This window comes from Lissotriton helveticus, chromosome 6, assembly GCF_964261635.1.
Source record: "Lissotriton helveticus chromosome 6, aLisHel1.1, whole genome shotgun sequence".
NCBI lineage: Eukaryota > Metazoa > Chordata > Amphibia > Caudata > Salamandridae > Lissotriton > Lissotriton helveticus.
This window is the reverse complement of record NC_136067.1, coordinates 1,268,850,268-1,268,873,628: the sequence shown is the minus strand read 5'-3', so window position 1 is coordinate 1,268,873,628 and position 23,361 is coordinate 1,268,850,268. Positions and strand designations below refer to the sequence as shown.

Genomic DNA, 23,361 nt, shown 5'->3' with positions numbered 1-23,361 from the left:
AAAAACGTCCTCTTTTCTCCACCGGAGCGGTTGGCGCACTGAGGGCGCAAAATGGCGGCTGACGTCGCGGCTCAGCCTGCCTGGTGAAGGCGGGCTGCCGGCAGAAGGGGGCTCCCTGAAGTAGCGGACCCCACGGCATCTGGAGCGGAGCGCCCTGCACGCTCTGAGAGGTGGGGTGAGTGGTCCGGCGAGGTGGCTTGGAAGAGCCCTGCGAACGCTGAATTCGCGGGCCGCCTGACCCTAAGATGGCGGCGCCCGTGTGAATGCCCCGGGCCCTAGACGAGTGAACGGCCTGCAGATTTTCCCCCTCCTCCCCCCCCTTGTTGAGGAGTTTCCCGGAATCCGGACCGGGGGTGCTGGAGGCCCCTGTAACGGGGGGGGGGGGCACGATGGCCGCTGACGGTGGCTGGGAGCTGCTGAAGACCGGGAACCTGTCGGGGGGAGACGTCTGGAGGACAGGGGGGGGCCTTCGTGGGAGGCCCGCGCGTCTCTGCCACGGCCGGTGAATTGCCCATAAAACCCCTGGTGCCCTGAGACCACCGGTGCCTACATTGCCTGCTTCGCTGGGTGCCCCCCAGGAGGGGGACAGCTCGGGGGCCCCATCTTCCGCCTCAGTCTTGGCGGGCTCACGAAGGACCTGCGGCGAGTGGACCCAGAACTTAGAGAATCTACCCCTTGAGCCGGAGTGCTGTCCACGAGCCGGCCTCCCCACCGCACGGCTGATTGCTGCGGAGGGCGTCTGCGTTGGACGGGCCCTGGAGCCCCCCCGGAGGTCCCTGGCTGGGACTGTCTTCCTGCACTGACTTTGCCTCAGCACCCACTATCAGAGGAGTGGGAGTGTTCCCTGCTGCGGTCGGCGGAGGGGCGCTGGCCTGGTGCCGGGGCTCCCCTGTGGCAACGACTGTGGGCTGACGGGCCCGGCGCACTGGGCCTGACTGAGCGGTTTGGAGCGGACCCCGGATACTTTCTGCAGGATGGTCCGGGGGACCAGAAGGAAGGGGTTTGATGTACTGCGGCTGGATGGCCCGGGTCACACGATGCCAGGTGGGGAAGAAGCATCTGGCTCTGGAGGCTTGGCCCCGACGCGGGATCCCTCCCTGAGTGACATTATGCAGGCCATTGTGGCATCGCGGGAGGCCCTGGAGAAGCGGATGGACACCATTGGCACCGACCTATCCCTTCTGAAGGATGACCACAGGAAGTTGAAGGAGCGAGTAACGACCACGGAGGCAGCCATGAAGGACGTTCCAGGGGACGTGGCCACACTGAAGGCCTCACTGGTGGAAGTGGCGCAGAAAGTTCGGGTGCTGGAGCTCAGGGCCGAGGACAGCGAGGGACACTCCAGACGTAACAACCTCCGCCTCATGGGAGTCCCGGAGAGGCACCGGAAGGACTTTCCCCATTCTTCGCTCTGGAGCGCGCCCACAGAGTCCCGTCGCGCCCGCCTAGGGCCGGAGGGCCGCCTCGCCCGATGGTAACACGCCTGTTGCATTACCGGGATCGTGATCACATTCTTCAAGCGGCCCGGGCCCTGCCGAACCTACGCATTGGTAACAGCAAGGTCATGATTTTCCCGGACTTCACCAGAGACGTCCAGCGTCAGCGGTCATCCTTCCTGGCGGTCAAGCGGAAGCTAAGAACATTGCAGATGCCCTACGCTATGTTGTTTCCGGCCCGCCTGAAGGTCATTGCAGGCGGGAGCACTCATTTCTTTCTCACACCGCAGGCGGCTTGGGACTGGATAGAAACCAGGGGAGCAGACGATGGTCACACCCCCGCTGTGCCCGCGCCCAGACGTGGCTCTACTGATCTGACACCGACGCGGCGGCCTGGCTCCCCCACTGGATGGCAACAGGAGAGAAACAAGGCAGTATTGGCGGTGGCAGCCATCAGCCAGGGGGAGATCAGCCCTTCCAGTAACGGCTCGGATCACTCGAAAAATGCTCAACTGAGTCCGGGCCCCAGCAGCGCTCTTGGTCTCTCCGAGTCTGATCTCCCGGTGGTCACTCCGCGGACGGCATGTTTGGCTGAAGAGGCTGTGAAGACATGGGACACTCTTTCGGCGGCGGGGGGTCAGCGGTCTTCTATAGCTCATACCTGTACTGTTGAGGGGGGAGAAGCATGGGAGATCTTTTGAATGCTTGGGGGGCGGGGGGGTAGCTCCGGATCCGATTGGCATTGACGTTCCGTATAGCCTAGCCTACTATTGTTGATTAACACTTGTTTTTCAGGGTTTGGATGGGGTTGCCACGTTGGTTGTCTGTCCTGGGGTGTGGGAGTTGGGTAGCACAGTTTGATAATGGGTGTGGGGGATGGTGGGTGGGTTCTGGACGTGTCAGAGGTTCCTATGGGGGGCTGGGTGAACTACGATGGGTACTGCCATGGGACCCGACTTAGGTTACAAATGTCTCACGTGGAACGTGCGGGGGATGCACACCATGCATAGACGCCACAAGATACACTCATACTTAATTCGACGGGGCATACATATTGCCTTCCTCCAAGAAGCGCATCTCCTAGCGCAGGAAGGGAAAGCATTGCAGCGAAGATGGAGGGGACAGGTATATCACAGGTATATCACACTGATTACTCGGCCTATGCCAGGGGGGTGGTCATCTGGATAAGGGCGGGGGTGCCCTTTCAATGCACGCACCAGCTTATTGACCCAGAGGGTAGGTATGTGGTATTGAGGGGCAAGCTGGATGGGAGGGATCTAACATTGGGTTGCATATATGCACCGAATGTGGACCAACCTGCTTTCTTCTCCTTGCTGTTCTGCACATTGGCACCGTTCTTAATAGGCCCTCTGCTCCTTGGAGGGGATTTTAATTGTATGACTGACACTGCCTTAGACCGCTCACATCCCCCTTTACTAAATGCACCGGCGGGCAGACTGGCGCTTGCGCGTTCTGACTGGCAGCGGCGTTGGGGGCTAATCGATGCTTGGAGGGCTCACCACTCATTGGACAGGGACTACTCCTTCTTCTCCGCCCTTCACGAACTTCACGTCCGAATTGACGCCTTCGTATGCTCCCCGGATGTGCATGGCGTGGTGTACCATAGCGAATACCTCACGCGCACGATTTCCGACCATAACCCGTTGCTGGTGCACCTGCGATGGGCGCAGTGCAGACCACGTATTCCCACCTGGAAACTTCGCCCCGAGGCGCTAGACGATCAGGTCTTCCGGTCCGCGATAGCCACGGAAATAGAATCGTATTTTCGGGACAGCGTGGGGACTGCGGGGTCGGCGACAATCGAGTGGGACGCCTTCAAATCGGTGGTGCGGGGACGATGCATTGCGACGGGGTCGGGGTGCGGAGGACCTTGCTCAATGCAGTTGACCAGGAGGACGCGAAGCTACGTTCGCTAGAGAGGGACCGACCTGAGCGACCGGAAGTTCAGGAGGCACTACTTGAGGCGAGGGAGTCGGTGGCGACGACGGTGGAACGCCTCAGGTGCTTCGATCACAAAGCCTACCTTAGACGTGCGCATTTGGAACGGGATAAAACGGGGGCGCTCTTGGCCTGGCTAGCCAACCCGGCTCGCCGTAGTTCGATCATTCTTGAACTCCGGAATCATGCGGGTGTGGCGCGGTTCGACCAACAGGGGATAAATGAGTTATTCCATGACTATTACACGGAGCTCTACCGTAGTCTGGTGATTCCGCAGGAGGCTGAGTTCCAGAGATTCCTGGAGGGGCTAGATCTACCGGAGCTGGACGAAGAGAAGGCTAAACCTCTAGGGGGTAAAATTGATGAACGGGAGGTGAGAGTCGCCATCGCGAGTATGGCGCGGAATAAAACACCGGGCTCTGATGGCCTACCGACAGAGTTCTACCACACTTACGTCGACCTCCTGGCACTCCAATTGGCGGGGCTCTACAATGAGGCTAAGCGTCTGGGCAGCCTACCGAAGACCTCTGGCGAAGCGATCATTGTCCCTCTATTGAAACCTGGCAAGCCGCCTTGGGACAGGTCAGCATACCGCCCGCTGTCCATGCTTAACCTGGACTACAAGATCTTGAGCAAGATCTTGGCGACGCGCTTACTTCCCCACATGGCCACTCTGATCCACGTGGACCAATCGGGCTTCATCCCGGCCCGCAACACCGCGCTCAATATACGACGGCTTCTCCACGTACTGGAGGCAGACACCTACGAGGTGGACGCGGCAGCGGTGTTTGCCGTTGACATGGAAAAGGCTTTTGATAGCCTGGAATGGCCGTATTTGTTCCATGTCATGCGCAACATGGGGTTGAGCACGGAGTTTGTGGACTGGATGGCACTTCTATACAAGAACGCAACGGCGAGAGTCAGAACGGGAGGTGTCATATCAGAGGCATGCGTGGTAGGGAGGGGCACGCGACAGGGTTGCCCCCTCTCGCCCCTTTTGTTCGCCATAGCGATCGAACCTTTAGCGGCGCGCGCCCGATTGGGGCGGGCGTATCAGGGGTTGGACGTATATGGACAGGTGCATCATATCGCATTATATGCGGATGATCTCCTGCTGGTTTTGGCGGACACTGCGGCCTCCCTGCGAGGAGCTAAAGCTCTACTTCAGGAGTTGAGCAGGGTGTCGGGCCTCAGAGTGAACTGGGCGAAGTCATTCCTGTTTCCGACTCGGGCGCGCGAACCATGCCCGCACTCTTCGGAAGGGGTGTCCTGGGAGGAGAGGAGCCTGAGGTACTTAGGCACGTCGATCTACCATACTAACGTGGATATTTTGGAGGGCAACATCGGATCGGCGCTCCGTCTCACTAAAACGAACTTTGACTTCTGGGGTATTCTTGGGAGCACCAGGGCCTGGCGACCATTGGAGATCTCTATGACGACGGAGCTCTCCTGCCCTTCGACCTCTTGCAGGATCGCTTCGGGCTGCCGAGGGGAAACTTCCTCCTCCATGCGGCACTGACTGCGGCGATCCGTAAACACTGGAGGGAGGGTTTGGTGGAGCCCCCGTTGTCCACGTGCTGTCAATATGTAGTAGTCGCCGCAGGGACGGTTAAGGCTGTAACGTGCCTCTATAAACGCATGCTTGCGGAGGCTCAGACCCCACTAGCAGCCTTGAAGGCGAAATGGGAGGAGGACTTAGCGACGGAGATCCCCGAGACGGCGTGGGCTGGTATAATAGAACGTGCCTGGAAAGGGACGCGCAATGCGAGGTTTCAGCTGGTGCATTTTTACATCCTACACAGAGCAAACCTGACCCCTGACAAGCTCCATAGATATTTCCCAACACACCCAGCGGCCTGCCCACGCTGTCCGGCAGAAAAGGCCGATTTCCAACACATGTTCTGGTCCTGCCCGGCTCTGGGCTCCTTTTGGCATGGGGTGGTGGAGACTCTGCGGGAGATCACTGAGAGGGAGTTGCAACCCACAGTGGCACACTGCGTCCTACACTGGTTCCCACACACATCAAAAAACAAAATCACTAGTAAATTCCTAGACCTGGGTCTGCTGCTAGCGAAGCGAGCCATAACGTCCCAATGGAAGGCGAGTAGGGGGCCTACAATGGAGAGATGGCGGGCGGAGCTCACTAAATGGGCCAGCTGTGAAGGGGAGGTACGTCTGCAACTGGCACTTAGAGCAGGCACTGATACTGCCCTGGAACGAGGCCGGGCCTGGGAGCGGTTGGTACTAGAACTCAAGTTGCCGACCTCTGACGATGGGGAATCCCCCGAAGGTAGTCCTGGTCCTTAATCAACCTGGCTTGGGTCGGTGCTAGGCCCATTTCTTTCCTGGGTCCACCCCACGCCCAACGTGATGACGGCATTTTACTACTGGTGGATCCTGATTGTCGGTCTCGGGCTGGATGTGCCCGCGAGGGAATCGGGTTTGCTCTTGTGGACCTCTGACACGCCTGGGGGGAGGGATGGGAGGAGGGGGCAATATAGGGGGGGAAGGGAGGTAAGAGTTGAGGGGATCTAGGGGGAGGGGGAATTGGGAGGAGGGGGGTTTGTTATTGTTCAGAGTTCACTGATTCAGGGGTGGGAGGTGCAGGATGATTAGAAACGCAGCCTTATGCACTACCTGAAAATCAGTTGTATGTGAGTACCCTTGAGGATATTAGCGAATATTACTATCCTGTCTACCGCCGCTCGACCTCTGGGGTGTGAGCTAAATGGCCGTGTTAGACTAAGATTTCCATTCCAGTACTCTTATACCGCGAATGCAGGATGCTGCCATTGGTGGCGACTTAAATGTGCACGTATTTCTGCTGCAATTAAAAAAAAAAATGGAAAGCAGCCCTTCTATTGGCCCACACATCAGCCAGGGGCTGTACTTTTCTTACAATTCAGAGAGGATAGAGTGTTGTTAAGAACCAATCCAAGGTTCATCCTGAAGGTCCCAACTTCTTTTCACATGAATGAACCTATCATCATATTTGAAAAACACTTCCTCTTCTGCGGAGAAGGCTCTCAGTTTTCTAGATATCAAACGGTGATTGAAATTCTATATTCCCAGAACAAAAGCTTTCAGGAAATCAGACCATTTTTCATGTTTTTTGCTCCACACAGGAAGGGTTGCGCACTTTGAAGAAGCAGCATGGACTAGTGAGTGTCGGCAACAATTGCCTTTTGCCACGACAAAGCAGGAAGACTGTTGTTGGCCAAAGTCACTGCACAGTCGACCAGAAAAATGGCTTTATCCACAGCCTTGTTTGCTGCTGACATTTTCAGAGCAACAACGTGGTCGAATGCACATACATTCACAAAGCACTATTGCTTAGACTCAGAATGGAAAGCAGATGCCGCTGTTAGTCAGCAAGTATTGCATCATCGCTTTCAATAAGGGACAGATAACTTTTCGCTTGTGCATTGCAACATATTGGTGATGATGTGTTCTTATTACTTGTGTCTCAATTGTTTTCTAGTATTTCGAATTTCCAGTGGTTCATGTTTTCTTCCTTTGTTCTTCTTTTGAGAGTGATGTCACCTAACCACCAGCATGTATTCTTTCCTTTCCGCTAGCTATGCCCTTCAATTCAAGCTAGGCTGACTGATGAGGGGTGGTATCCTGAAACCGGTCCCAGGAGGCTTGTTTCCGGTCCAGGGAGGACCTGGCCTGGCAGTTTGGGCTGGACTGTTCCCATGAAGAGCAGGGTCAATACTGATTTGCATATGGCTGGGTCCAGTCTGGGGTGTCATAATGAGCAAAAGAAGAATGGATTCAATCCAGATCTTTTGACTGGGGGCGAGTGCTTTAAAAGTTTCAGCACTCCAACCATCATCTTGTGTTTACTCTGAGTCAAGCATGTGAACCTATGAAAGATTTAATGCTGGAGAAACAACAAGTTACGTACCAGTACAGTGTGGTTCTCCATTATTATCTTTCCTAGATTAACATGAGACCGGCCCACCTCCTCGTTTGGCTCAGCACTCCTATACCTCATTGATATATCTTATTCCCTTTTACACTCCGCTCGATATAAGGTATGGCAGCTCTACAGGGCAAGAGTGGTTCTGGGTCTTTTTTCTTATTAGTTGAAGGTTGGGTCCATTAAAACAATGTGAGTTGGTTAACAAAGTCAATTGCTTTCTTTATGCCTGTTAATGTACTTACATGGTACTGCTGGTTTTAAATATCGTAGGACTCCCACCATGACAACGGGGAAGATTCAAGCATGTAAATGTATGAAAGATTTCAATATTGGAGAACCACAGTGTACAGGTAAGCAACTTGTTTTTTCTAGTGTTGGGGAGTTGTGTGATTCCTAGGTCTGCTGGCTTCCTGCATTCTCCTTGTCATGCATACACTTTGGCACCTGAGGGTCCTACAGTGGTGCCTCTGCAGACAATGGATACTGTACATACTCCGGCAGATAGGGCAACTTTGTTGTATGGTGTGAGGACACTGGTGTGGATCCCTTGCAGGGCATACTATCCCAGTTCGCACTTTTGCTCAAAGGGGATGTGCTATTGGCACTGTGAAGGGCTATTTAGCTGCATGTTCTGCTTTACTGTCTGCCGATCACTCCTCCCTGTTTAACTCTCCATTTTTCCTGCATTTTCTTAAGGGCCTAAATAATCTTTTTCCTACCTCTCCATTTTAGTTTTCAGTGGGACTTGAATTTGGTTCTTTGGGCCCTACACAGTTTATCCCTTCACATGTTGACCATCAAGACAGTATTTTTGGTTGCTATCATGTCTGCTAGATGGGACAGTGGGTTGCAGGCTCTTACTTATTGTCCCCTGTTCACTATCTTCTTTCCTGACAAGTTGATGTTGTGAACCAGGTCTGCTTTCCTTCCCAAGGTGATCACTCCTTTCCACTTTGCCCAGGCCATACCCTTCCAACCTTCTACTCCCCACCATATCCTACGAAGGAGGGACAATGGCTGCTTTGGTTGGATCCTAGGCAGGCAATTATTACTACGTGGACTGTACCAAGGAATATCAGTCAGTCAACCAACTCTTTGTGGACTATTGTGAAGCCAAGAAGGGGAAGACGGTTGGTTCAGAAGAGGACTCAATCCCGTTGGATCATCCTCCTCATTAAGATCTGATGCGCCCTCGCCAAGAAGTAGACACTTTGAAGGAATCCGGACCCATTCCACCATGACTAAGTCCACCACTTATGCATTGCCCTGGGGTGTCTCCACCGCAGAAATCTGTAAGGTTGTGACGTGGGCACAGGGACAGTCACTTGGCTAGATCCGTCTTGCAGGATTTTCTGGCCTGAATCATCCACCAACCCTCCTCCTGTGCAGGGTATTGCTGTGAAATCTGCTTTACAGGTGAGGAATCTGCAGGTTGTATTATCGATCAGAGGAAAAAGTTGCTTACCTGTGATAATGCTCTTTCTGGTGGATACTCTAACTGCAGATTACTCACGGTCTCACCTGCCTCCCCATTTTGATGGATTATTCATAGGGAAAGTTAATAAGGTTCCATCTTGTGAATCTGTTGGAACTGCAATCTCCCATGACTTTAACTGCATCTCGCCTTGAAAGCTTGGAAAGAATGGAGAGAAAATGATGTAGATGCGCTGGGGTGGGCACTTTATGGCCTCTGAGATGTCGCCGGACGTCACTTATGGCACTGTCTGAATCCAGCGGCCTCTATTGACAGCATTACGGATTTGAAGTTTTCTGGATCCAGTCTGACATCTGGGAATAGTTCTACAGGTGAAGAATCTGTAGGTAAATGGAGTATACACCAGAAATATTGTTACTGTAGGTAGGTAACTTTTTCATATTCAATATATATGTAGAAACATAGATATAACTACAAAACCGTATGATTAAAAAAGCTTATGATAAGGGCCAATATGATTGAGAAGAAAATAAAAAATAAAAGGCTTTGAAATTTGCCAGGAATGTTTATCATTACCACTGAAACAATAATGCATCTGGGGTAAAATTTCAACTAAAAGAAGCATGGAGTTTGGGTGTGTTGTGACAGAAAAATCCTCTACCTGGTAATGGAGGTGTACCCCCTTCCCGTGTGCACAACTGTACTTTTGTCTAGATCCCTAATGCTTCTTTTTGTTGTCATAGGCAAACACTGGTTATACATGTGCACTATGACGTAGTCCTGCCTAACGTATTGCAGTCTTGTTGGACCAGGAGTGGTGCCCAAAGTGCTACCCTTATAGTGGTGAAAGGCTACTACCTTCCCCAGGAGTTCAGCAGCACGAGCACGGTAGTGACTGCATACCGTGTAGTGATCAGTAGGAGTGAACTGGTCAGTTTTCACCTGTGTCACTGGAGTGAAGCCCACAGGCTAACTCACCTTGCTAAAGTTCTGCTGCTGTGTGTTACTCATCTTTTGGCTAATATCAGTTAGTTGTAAAGTACTGCACATTGCAGTAGTGTTGACTCTGTACTGTTTGTACGGGTGCCTGGAAAGGTATCATATCGGGATAGAGCAGTGCTGTTCATGTACTGGGTATATGTATTCCTGCAAGGAGAAAATTACTTGAGCTATTTAGTGCTGCACAGTGCGGACATGGTGAGTGCATGCTCTGGGTGTATGTGTACCTTGTGAGGTGTAGGGTTGTGCAGAGCACACATTGTGAGTGTGTGTGTGATGGCAGTGTGTGTGCTTGCAGGTGACACACCATGGAACATTGTAGCACGACTACAGTAGTGAGCAGTGAAAGCAGAGTGGTAACAGCACCGGATAATGTGGGTGTTGTGTGTATACACTGGGTGTAAGTGTACCTGTAATGGCACATTACATGGAGGAACCTGGATTCCATTTTGGAAAGCCCAGGCCTGCCTTTTGAAGATATGAGGAGGTAGAGGAATCTTTTTGCAGACAAATTTGAGTATTGCAGTATTCTGTGGGCTGGGTGTAAAAACACTGGAGAAGGGAGGCAGAGACTCCCCCTGTACACTTCAAAGGGTGTTCTTTGATTCAGTGAGAGATCTCAATGAAGGGGCCTTCACACATCTTGGGAAGGAGATGGAGCTGATAAGGAAATCATAAAGAGTAAGCCTGGGAGCCTGGGGATTACCTTTTGATGTACATATCTCTGTGGCTGATAAATAGGTGTGAACTCTAGTCACTCCCATGGCCTTTGGCTGTTAAACTATCAGCTTTGAAGTCTTTCCTGCTGTGACAAAAACAAAAACCTTGAAAGATGCAGACCCTGAATCACATTTGGTGTCTGGAAATGAACAATACGAAGTAGAGGTTGAGACCCTAAAGATTGTCATCTGCTGTACAGCCAGATGGGCTTTGTAAGGAGCGGAAGCTCTGCAAGACTTCTACCTGTGACTAGGACTTGGGGACAAGGCTGCTAGTCTCCCTGCTAGTTGAGGGGATATCATCCAGGTAAGCCAAGACCACCTGATCTGGCGCCAAAGTGCCTACCTGCTAGCCAAGACCAGTGTGCCTTGTGAAGAAGAGGAGTGTTGGAGGGGGGCATGGTCCACTGGGGAGCCCTGTCGAGTGGACTCCCGCTGAGAAGAGATAGCTGGTGCGTCAATCAGGTCATTGCCAATGTGCAGATTCAAGTCGTTGATCCCCTTATGCCAGGAGAGGGCTGCCGTGAAACTAGCAGGAAGAATGAAAACTTGTACCTCCTTGTTGTGGTAACCCGCATGCCAGGAGGAGCCATCGTTGAAGATACCGCCAGATAAAGAAGCAAATGTCTGTGCAGATCCTTAGCGGCAACCCTGCATGCCAGGAGGCGCCACAGTTTCATGCACTATTGTGCGTTGAGGGCCAGCTCCTTGGGTGGTAGTATTGCGGCAAGCCGGTATACTAGGAGGGGCTGCTGTTAAGTCATGTGACCCATAGGTCATAAGGTAGCATAAAGGATTGCTGCCGTCAACTGGGAAGGACACCATAGGCGCATCACCACATCACTGGCATATTGACAGAGAGCATCGCAATCCAACTCCCTCTCCCCTTTGTGAGTGCAGAACTTTACATGCAGGGGGAGCACCTCTGATCACTGATGGAGCCGACCGTGTAAGCTCAACGGAGAGCCTGTGCCTGTCAGGTGCTGACACACCTCCTGTGTGCAGCTAGCTCTCCCAATAGGACTGTAGCCCTGCGTGTGGCCGTGCATGGGGAACTCGCTGAGTCACTGCTGAAGCAAGTAAGACAGGTTGCGGGCCTGTCGGGCCAAGGATGACTTGGTGCTAAAAGCACTGCGGCGCCGAGACACTTATGACTATTTTCTGAGAGTCTGAGTGGACTCTTGAGTTAAGGCTTACTATTGAGCATTCCCTCAATGCAGCCACCAGTGAATAGGGAATAACTCCGACCATGTTATGAGGAGGAGCTGGGAAAGTAATTAGGCAGTAAAATGCTAGAGCCCCGACCACAAGGGGAAATGTGTGGCTGTTTATTCATGTAACATTATTTGAATGCGTGAAGTTAAAAATAAAAAACTTTTTTTATTATAAAAATAAGTATTTGACTGGACATTGATTTATTGATACTGCTGTGCTCCCTTTGAGTTATGAGTCGTATTCATTAACCTGTATCCACAACCCCTCCCCCCACCGCCATTCCCCCACCACACCATACCATGGTGTATTAGAGTAAATGTGGCGACTATAATAGTAACATGCAAATTTCACTAATGTTATGCTTTTTATGTTGGTCCATAACGGCAATTAATAAAGTGGTTTACTTTGTAAATTAGAAGTCAAGACTTCATCCATACCTGAAATTGTGTAACATAAAAAACACACTAATTATCGTTAGTTGAAGCTCGTGCTCCTCAAAAAAGTGTGAATTCACCAGTTACAGAGAGCTAAATACAACTAATTCTCCAGTATTGGGGTGTCTTTCATAGATTCACATGCTTGAATATTCCCCGTCATCGAAGTGGGAGCCCCACGATAAATAAATTAGCAATAAAAACCAACAATTTGTATATAAAAACATAATTACATACATTCTAACACCATAAATACTTATAAGTACCAAGGATAGCATTAACACATAGGAATACATTAGAAGAAAAAAGTACTCTCATAACCTATCCAAGTCATTATGTTAGTCCAAACTACAGCCAATCAGGCGCAAGCACCCCTCTAGACCCTTCTCCTCAGAGGCACAGGCCCTCAGATTTTCTACCGCACGTCATGTGACGGGAGTCTCCCTGAGCTCGCCTCAGTTTTCTTCTACTTCCCTGTGGATTTCTTAAATTTTTGGGATGTCTTCAAGTAAGAAGTCTTTGTTTCGTCCTTGTGCTTCTTGTGGGAAGTTGCGGCTCTTCTCAGAGGACCCTCACAAGAAGTGTATTTATTACCTCTATCCAGAGCATGAGGTAGGCAAATGTAAATTTTGCAGGACTTTTTCCGCTAAGATCCTAAAGGACAGGGAGGGGCGTCTCCTCCTGTGGTTGCAGAGGTTGAAGGAGAAGGATTCACCTCTTTCTGATGCGGAAAGCCTTGCGTCAGTTTGGTCTAGAGCCACTTCTAAGCGTAGCAGTGTGCAGGATATGCCATCTACTTTCATGAAGAAAAAGAAGCTTGACCTTCAAAAGGCTCCTGCTATGTCTTCTCCTCTTGCTGCTGGGCCTACGCCCTCGAGATCTGACTCTCAGGCGTCCACGGCGCCTTCTGCGCATGTTTCCCTTAAAAAACGCGCAAAATCGTCGACGGGACCATCGACGGTCGTTCCGACATTGAAATCTGCCATCTCTACCTCCTTGACGACGAATTCTGCCAGCGAGTCGTCGACGCAGCCGCCGTCGACGAACCGCTGGCAGTGTCGACGATGGTGTCTGTAAGTTTTAAATCTGTCTAGTCGACGATTCCAATCTACTCGTCGACGTCGAAGAAGGGAGTCTCGTCCACATCACGATCCTCGTCAACGTCCTCTGTGAAGAGAGCCTCTTCGTCGACGACGGCTCCGTCGACTACTGGTTCGTCCACGACTGCTCCGTCGACTACTGGTTCGTCGACGGCTTTGTCGACGATTGTGGATTTGCCGTCGGCGGCTTCGTCGACGGTGGATGTCCCATCATCGTCGACGTCTTCTTTCGCATCGATGCCTCTGGTGCCATTTTCAACCTCAAGTTCCGGGGCTGCTGCTGTTGACCCTCTGCACCACCGTCGGCGTGTACCTTTGAATCAGCTTCCCATTCCACGCCACTCGTAGCCTTCATCTCCTGCCACTGGTTCGGAGCATGACTCTGTTTCTGACGAGGAGGACGATGACAGATTCCAGGCAGCTCGAAACCCTTCGGAGCTGGTTATTAAGTGTCAGGACTATGAGGATGATCAGGAAGATCCTTACTACCACGAGGAGGAGCCTTCTGCTCAGGTTCCCACAGCACAAATTCCGCTCTCCCTCATTTCCAATCTTCAATATATGTTGGAGGATTACAATAGGCGATTTCCACCCTCTCATCAGGGGTCTCCTCAGCCTACAGTGCCTGCAGCTACAGCGGTGCCTCCTTCTACTGCCATGCCAGAGCCGTCTCCGTCATCTGCACCACCTACAACCTCTATTCAGGTTCATGCCACTGTTTACGAGGATGATGACGTTCGCCCAGATCGGGAAGACGGTGAAGTTGAGGCGATGATGATGGGAACATGGCTGATTGGGACGATTACCAAATACAGACACCGTCGCCGCCACCGTCGGGTCCAGGGGATTCCCCCCCGGTGGATATTGCAGGTTTTCACCAAATTATGGAAAGAGTGGCGCTGCGCTTCAAGCTCCCTATGCCTGCAAAAGATGAGGACTGTTTTCTTTATGACGTCAAAAGTCAACCGTTTAAACAGGTACGGGCAGTACCCATAATTGATTTCATCTGGAATGAGGGCGTCAAACTGATGCAGACGCCAAAATCTATCCTGGCACTTCTTCCTCGTTTGGAGAAGAAATATAGGGCGCACCAGGGTTCTCCAGCTTGCCTGGTAGCGCAACCTAAACCTGATTCCGTAATTACCCAGGCCGCACAACGTCGATCCAGGAATCAGTCTTCTCCTATTACTGCTCCTCCTGACCGTGAGGGACGTCGTGTTGATGCCATCAGACGAAAATTCTCCACTATGGCTTCTATCACTGTGAGGGCTGCTAATTCTCTGGCCATTCTGGGGTGCTATGACCGCCAAATGTGGTCAGATATGTCTGCCTTTATCAACCTCATTCCTGAGTCCTCCAGAGCAGAGGCTCTCAAGATTCTTCAGGAGGGAGAGAGAGCGTCATCAGAGATCATCGACTGCTCTGTGGACATCGCACGCACTGGCTTTTGTCAGCTTGCGGGGGCTGCCGTTTTGCGTCATCAGGGCTGGCTGCGTTCCACCTTTTCGCCAGGAGGTTCAGGCGAAGATCCTCGACATGCCCTATGACGGCGAATCGCTCTTTGGTCAGCATGTGGAGGACGCGCTTCGGACTATAAAGAAGGACACCGAGACGGCTCGTGCCCTGGGCACTTTACAGTTTTGCAAACATCCTTTTCGTGGTGCATGCGGACGCGGCACTTCCTCTTCTTTTCAGGGTGGATCCAACCTGTACCGCTCCTACGGCCAAAGCAATCAGAGATATTCCTCCCAGCCGCCGCAGTCCTATCGACAGCAGTCTTCAAAATCATATAGAGGGAAGTCTTCCTACAGGAGCTCCGCTTCTAAGAAGCAATGACTTTCCTTCCCCGCTAAAAGTTGGAGGTCGAATCTCCCGCTTCTTTTCCAATTGGTCTTCAATCACCTCAGACCGTTGGGTACTGGACATTGTATCAAAGCGCCATGCTTTGGAGTTTGTCAAATTCCCTCCAAGCACTCCCCCATCTGGTCTGCCTCCGGCACACCTCAAGGAGCTATTCCAACAGATTCGACTCATGATTCATAAAGGTGCCATCGAAGTGGTTCCCAAGTCTCGGAAGGGGATGGGATTCTATTCCCGTTTTTTCCTTGTTCTCAAGAAGTTCCGGAGAATGGCGTCCGATCCTCGACTTAAGAGCCTTAAACAAGTTTCTGAAGTGCCAATCCTTCCGCATGCTCACGCTCGTGGAAATTCTTCACCTTCTCTCGAAGGACGATTTCATGACCACCATCGATCGACAGGACGCTTATTTCCACGTGCCGATACCTCCAAGACACCGGAAGTTCTTGCGCTTCCAGGTGGGGCGCAGAGACTTTCAATTCAAGGTTCTGCCTTCCGGCCTTCACTCCGCCCCTCGCATCTTCACGAAGGTCCTGGCTCCGGTGGTGGCATATCTGCGTTTGAGGGGCGTCCAAATCTTTCCCTACCTGGATGACTGACTCATCAAGTCGCAATCTCGTCACCAAGCGTCTCTGGACACTCAATTCTGTCTGACTCTACTCCACTCTCTCGGTCTGTCCATCAACACCGAGAAGTCTCACGTCGATCCAGCTCCCTGCAGGACTTTTCTAGGCGCTACTCTGAATACTATGCTGGCGAAGGCATTCATGTCTCCCGAGCGTCAGCTGCGGATCTTACGCCTAGTGACTCTCATCCGTTCAAAAGGGTCAGTTTCAGTTTGTGTATTGAAATCTTTTCTCGGGATGGCGTCCTCCTGCATCTCCCTGATCCCAAATTGCAGGCTCAAGATTCGCCCAATTCAGGAGGAACTGGACACGCAGTGGCGTCAGGTCACCGGCTCCTTCAACGATCTGGTCCGGGTGACCGCTCGGATGAGGTCCGCTCTCCTTTGGTGGGCTAAACTGTCAAACATCGGTGCCGGTACTTCTTTCCTAACCGTTGCTCCAGAGCTCATCCTTACCACAGACGCCTCTCTGGAAGGCTGGGGCGCACATCTTCAGGGGCTATCCATAAAAGGCAAGTGGACTCTGGCTTAGCGTTCCTGCCACATCAACAGACTGGAACTCATGGCCATTTTTCTGGCGCTCAAGTCTTTCCATCTTCTGCTCCAGGGAGAGTCTGTACTCATTCAAACAGACAATACCACCAGTATGCACTATGTGAACAAACAGGGCGGCACCAAGTCGCCGCTCCTTTCTCAGCTGGCACAGAGCATTTGGGACTGGGCGCTCCGTCACCAGATAACCCTGCGGTTCACCTACCAGGCATCTCCAACATCCTGGCGGACTCCCTCAGCAGGTCCGCGTCCTCGACCCATGAGTGGGAGTTGCATCAGGTGACGCTGGACTTCATCTTTTGGCTGTGGGGTCGCCCGAACATGAATCTCTTTGCGAGCCCTGTGAACCGGAAATGCCCGTCTTATGCAAGTTGGCTTCCCCATCAAGGGTCATGCGGCAATGCCCTTTTGATGGACTGGTGCAATCTATTCGCCTACGCTTTTCCACTGATTACACTGGTTCCGTGAGTGTTGTGGAAAATGTGGAGACAGCCGTGTCACATTCTCCTTATCGCTCCCAGATGACCTCGACAAGCATGGTTCTCGGAGCTGCTGCTTCTTTCACAGTGCGTACCCATCCTTCTTCGTCCTCGAGCGGATCTCCTCACAATGGACGGGGGTCAGATCTGTCATCCGGACCCTTTCTCTCTCAAATTATCGGCATGGAACCTGAGCACCTTGAATTTGCCTATTTGAATATTTCTCCAGCATGTAGAGACGTTCTTGCCAATGCGAGAGCTCCGTCCACAGTAAAGACTTACAAGCTAAAGTGGAAGAGGTTCTGTCACTGGTGTGCCTCTACCAACATCCATCCTGTGCACTCCTCTCCTGCTCAGCTTCTGCCATTCTTTTTGCAGTTAGCGCAATGAGGACTTTCCCACTCCACCTTGAAGGTCTTCTTGGCAGCAATATCTCGTTTCCGGCAGGATGGTTCTTCTTCTCTTTACTCTTCCAGAGTCATTCGACAGTTTTTCAAGGGATTATTCAGGATGTTTCCGCCCATTCGGTGTCCTCCTCCTACCTGGCATCTCAATGTTGTTTTGGCGCAATTGTTGAAGGCGCCTTTTGAGCCCATTCACAAGGTGGATTTGAAATTTCTGACCTGGAAGGTGGCCCTTCTTCTTGCCCTGACCTCCTCACGTCGCATGAGTGATATCCATGCCTTTACCATTCAGCCCCCTTTTCTTCAATTCAAATCGGACTGTGTCCTACTTCGCACCAACCCAGCATTCATGCCTACGGTGCCGACTGATTTTCACCTCAATGAACCAGTGTTCTTAAAGACTTTCTTCGCTAATCCTCAATCTCCAGCGGAGCAACGTTTGCATTCATTGGACGTTAAAAGATGCCTTAAATTCTACATAGACAGGACAGCGCCGTTTCGTAAGTCTGATCAGCTGTTTGTTGCTTACGGACGCATGTGCAGGGGGCGTTCCGTTACCAAGCCAACTATTGCATGTAGGATTTCCTCAGCAATCTCATTCTGTCATCAGAAGGCAGGCAAGCCTCTTCAATCTTCTGTACGGGCTCATTCCACCAGGGCGATGTCTTCCTCTACTGCCCTTTTGCGGGTGTGCCGATTCACCAGATATGCCGAGCAGCCACGTGGTCCAGCAGGCATTCTTTCACAAAGCACTACTGCCTCGAGACGATCAACGAAGCTGATTCAGCAGTGGACCAAGCGGTGCTTCATAATCTTTTTAAATAAGGTGAGCCTCTTTCCTTCCCTCCGCCTGTATAAGTCATTTATCTGTCTGGCAGCATTATGTGCTTTCAATGCATTGTAGGCTTATGCACTGCTCTTTTGCCTTGTGGCCAGCTATTACTGCTCACTATTCTATTCAAGCATGTGAATCTATGAAAGACACCCCAATACTGGAGAAGAACAATTGTTACTTACCTGTAAACGGTGGTTCTCCAGTATTGGTGTCTTTCATAGATTCACATGCGACTCACCCACCTCCCCTCAGAGGCTCGCTTCTCCTCCTAGACTCTTTTATCACTTTGGTGCTACGAAAATCTGAGGGCCTGAGCCTCTGAGGAGAAGGTTCTAGATGGGTGCTTGCGCCTGATTGGCTGTAGTTTGGACTAACATAATGACTTGGATAGGTTATGAGAGTACTTTTTAATTCTAATGTATTCCTATGTGTTAATGCTAACCTTGGTACTTATAAGTATTTATGGTGTTAGAATGTATGTAATTTGGTTTTTATATACATATATTGTTTGTTTTTATTGCTAATTTATTTACCGTGGGGCTCCCACTTCGACGACGGGGAATATTCAATCATTTGAATCTATGAAAGGCACCAATACTGGAGAACCACCGTTTACAGGTAAGTAATAACTGTTCTTCTCCTAGTGCACTGTCCCTACCTCACCTATCACAGATGACACACAAATGGAATCAGTGATATTACCGGAGGCATCACATAACCATTAACGTTATTAGGGACATAACTTAAGTGCCTTGAGAGGGAGGTCGTCTGTCAAATGCACCACGTCTAAAATCCAGGAATTGTAAATATAATGTACTGAGCATAAGTAGATTTCACTGGGCTCCGATGAAAGAGGTTATAGGTTACACTCCCTTTAAAAAATGTACTGTCAATACATTTTTCTTTATGTAGTGATATACTTTGGCTCCTTACGACAATAAAACCTACTGTTCAATGCCTCTAGCCGTATACAACAGAATGTGAGAAACATACCAGCCCCCAGAATCCAGAGCACCTGAGCACAGAGTCCATACCCAGAACCAATTTCGCACAGCCTTGTACAGGGCGCCACCTTGGGCCTCGCATTGTATCCATCTCCTGTTCCTTAAACAATTATTCAAAGCCGAAGGGCTTGTGTTTTCGTCGCATGCCATGGCCATGCTTTGCAGCGTGTTCCCTTACTCCCAGTGCCTGGACACCTCACGGGTGACAAGCAGCGCTCTACAAATCCACCTTAGATTACATTGGTCAGTGGATCGGCAGGGCACGGCGTGCCCCTACTTCTTTCATTTAACCGAGTCCGTTCCCCTACTTTTTTAGTTAAACACGAGCCCCAGGGTCAGAACTAGCCAAGGCCTATAGATGAGGCTTGCCGTTCGTGGCAGGTCGGGGAGGCAGAGAAGGAAAAAGACTCTGTTTCTTCCTTCCTGCCCAGAAGGCGCGCACAACGCCCATTGACGGGTGCTCTTGTGCTGCAGCCCCACAACCTCCCACACCTACTCCCAGGATACTTTTTCTTTTTAAGTATCTTTTTATTGAACATAAACAAGCTTCAGTACATAGTCGGTTCATAATAGCAGATTCGGAGAGACATGCAATTCAGGATTCACAACGCATGACATAGAACCCCTCATAAATGCCCACTGTGCAACAACAACCTTCCCTTGACATAGTTTGCAGCATCAATTTTCCCACATCAGTGCACCCTGCTCCCTCTGGCCTACAACTATATCCTCAATACGTGGCCCAGGCACCCCATATCTTTTCGCCTTTCCGTGGGCATACCCGGCTCTGGTATATCACCCGTTCTGCACCATACCACCAGTCGAAGTCTTTCTTCAAGGCTGTAAGTGTGAAGGGTGTCCCTGTTCCCCATGCTCGGACGATGTTCCTCTTGGCCACCCCTCCCGCCAGAGCTAGCCAGGTCTCGGCCCATTGCGGCCACGCATTTCGCAGGTCTCACCCAAGATGAGCCATTTTGGATCAAGCGGGACGTACTCACCCACCACGTTCATCATTACTCGAGTTATACCTTTCCAGTATGTTTGGATCCTAGGGCATGACCACAGTATATGAAAGAAGGACCCTGTCTCGCCGCACCCCCGCACGCATTCGTCAGTCTCGCAAGTGCCCATTCGGACATAAACTATTCAAGAGGCATAGGATCTATTGAGAATATGGAGCTGAATCAGCCAGAATCTTGCTCTTATAGCTATTTCCCGGGGGGTCTGTAACGCCCCAGCCCAATCGTCGTCCTCTAAGAGACCCACATCGGCCTCCCAGGCCTCCCACAGTGGGCCCAAACAGTCTGGGGTGTTAATCCATTTACGGTAAGTCAGGGAAATGGCCTTATCAATCATGGGATCTAAGAGTAGACGGTACCCGAGTGGCGAGTATTCAGGTAGCCGGTACCTTCATGTAGATTGCAATGAAGCGCATGGTGCAGCTACTCCCAGGATACTTAAGTGCCTAAGATAAAACTGGTGCTGTGTGTCCTCGGGTCAGTGGTTACAGAGAGGGCTCGGCCAGCTCCCTGCACTACTCCCTTGTGGGCTGGGCAATCTTTGGTCGAGCAGGAGAAGGGGTAGATCTGCCTATGGTGGCGAGAGGGAGTAAGTTGGCGATACACCCTTCCCAGGGCTGTGCAGTGTGGGGCCACCAGCTAGACTCAGCCTCAGAAACATGTCTGCTCCTTTCAGTCAGATCACTGAATGCCTGCTCACTCCCGTTTGTGTAACAGACTAACATATCCACCACTCAAATTACTTTCATATTTCACTCTACTAATCATCACTAATCCTTTATGGGTTCCGGAGTACCATGCTACTCGCAGAAAAAGTGCTTTGACGCCTCATCATGGGTAGTACGCGCTATATAAATGCAATTACAATACAATAAAAGATAGTGGTCTCAAAATGCCCAGATTGATTTTATTCACCCTAACATATTAACACCACTTTACTAAGTTTGCCAGTGAAGCGATACTTTTGTTATCTCGTCTTTCTTTGAACAACATTGTTTTCCATGGGTGGGGAAGGGCACCATTCCTCGAGGTACTGACTCGGATGGGTGGGGGGCGTCATGGTTGCAAGTATATTATGTTTCTAAAATCACTTGCTGCCTCCTTCCTGGCTTCCAGCAATTTTCGGAAACAATACAAATTTAATGATAAATCCGGTGATTAATGTTCTTCCTAGAGAGAGATGGAGTTTTGTCAAGGGGAAGTTTTGATTCGTGGAAAGTTAGCGCAGAGGGTTAATGTGCCTGCTGTAAAGAACATGTACCATGCAGATCACAAAGTGCACATAATGTAAACACGTCAATGGGTTACTGCTTTTGTCAGAGAGATCCTTTTCCTACTTGCATTTTTTAAGTCAAAATCATAACATAGAACAGTGAGCTATTAACTGTCATCTAAGAGCTGCAATCAAACTGCAAAGTATAAATCAGAGAGTTATGTTTTTTTCCCCCAGTCTTTGATTATCCTAATGTGTTGCAAAGGGTTTTCATATGGATAAAATCAATTCTGATTATTAAAGAGAACCCCCAACCATGGTATTACGTTCTAAATTCAGAGTTTGTGTTTCGCCAGACCAAGCACTATTAATCTACACTGCTTACTAGTATATTTATTTATTTATAGAATTTTTGTCACACAGGTCTCCACCAGCGCTAAAGTCGGCCTTGCCCTTGAGACCAGTCAGCTGCAGCCATTGGTAACTCTATTGGGCTTGTTTCAGCAGTAGTAGGTGCAACTCACCAGGGATCAGCAATGCAGGATTTGCACGCACACTAAACTTAGTTTACAAACTTCATGGTCTCTCTGCTTCATGCACAAGCCCTTTAAACATGTGCTGCCTGCTTTGGGACCACTGGAATTATGTAGGAAAGGAGGACAAAATTATTCTGCAGTGTTGACTAAATTATGCAGCAAAGACAAAAAAAAGCTGCTGCGTATTGCTGTATATTTTCTGTTACACATGCTAACAGCCTGCAAAGATGTTGCCTTATTAGTAGCAGTGCAAAATACAAATGCAGCAGTGAGAACCGTGATCAGTCAACCTTTGCAAAGCGCTGTCCACTTCGCAGAAACACAAGTCACGTTTGTTTGTAACTTTTGATCCGTTTGAGCTACAAACAATTTATTAGTTAAAATCATCAAATTATGCAGCAGGTGATGCATTTGTGTGGCAAATATTGCAGAGCCATAATTATATAGAAAACATTTGCAAACTAGGATATTTTGCCATTCATGTTTGAACTGCTCTTGTGGAAAAAGGGAGAAGTGCTGATGCCAGAAACTCGATCGCTCGGAGACAACTGGCTTGTGATTCCACTTTTAAGGGTATTTGGGACATTCTGTGATTGGAAACAAAGCACACTTTGTGAATGTTCTTTAATGTCAATAACTCATATTAAACCTTAAACGTGTATCCATTGGCTGAATTAACCCCTTCCATGCTGCCATCGGCCATTGGCCGACGGCAGCACTACCCCCCCAGTGCTGCCGTCAGCCAATGGCCGACGTGGCCCCGCCCGTTTTGCGGAAGTGCCGCACTTCCGCAAAATCGCGTGCGCAGTAAACGGGTTAAATAACGTAATAAGCTGCAGCTGGGCAGTGAAATGCCAAACAAACACTAAAAATGTGAATGATTTGCTCTTTCTGGCCACACTTCTGACTCCGCCCACTGACCGAATAGTCGGGTTGTTCCCGCCCCCTGATCTCCAACCACAGTTCCCCTACTTCCCCCCCCCCCCCTCCCCCCACTGTCTTCGCCACGGATACTAGGCACAGGGCTCAATCACTCCCTGCATCCCTGGAGGGAGGTGTCGATGGCCTTGGATGTGTCACCCGTGATGAGAGTAATGGTGTCAGAGCTCACCATAAGTGGGGATTTTAGTGATTCTTTGAGTTTTGCATTATGACGAGAATGTCCCTTTCACTGAGGTTTTTTTTAAAGGAAATATACACTGTTTCAAAGCTTGTTCGATTTCACTAAGTTACAAAACAGAAAATCTTATTATGTTGTAAGCAGTAATGGTTTCATATGTTATTTTTGTGTGGTGTGTGTTTTTTCTCTGTAGCTTTTCCAGTGTTGGTCTTCCACTAGCAAAAATTATTCCAATAGTAAACGGGCAGATCCACACAGTGTGTAGTGAAACCCCCAGCCATTTTGTTCAGGTAAGAAGTCGCTTTTTCTGTGAAGAAATAATTGCATTGCAGTCGCATATTAGAAAATAAATGGTTTGAGTCGTTCGAAATACCGGTCAAGCTCTGGAATAGTTACTCACAGCATGAAAGTGTTAAGAGGAACCGCACCATTGAATATGATGACTCAGCTTCTTTCAATAATCATTCTCGTCCGGTGTCTCCTTTTTTATCT

At 50.2% G+C, this 23,361-nt stretch overlaps 1 protein-coding gene across 1 annotated transcript in view; it reads left to right on the top strand.

Moving 5' to 3' along the window:
• Window positions 1–23,361, top strand: part of PEX3 (peroxisomal biogenesis factor 3) — a 490,463-nt gene that overhangs the window by 419,263 nt on the left and 47,839 nt on the right. Inside the window, exon 11 of the mRNA XM_078648999.1 lies at window positions 23,063–23,159. Coding sequence (XP_078505125.1) covers window positions 23,063–23,159 — 97 coding nt within the window. The remainder of the gene's footprint in view (window positions 1–23,062; window positions 23,160–23,361) is intronic.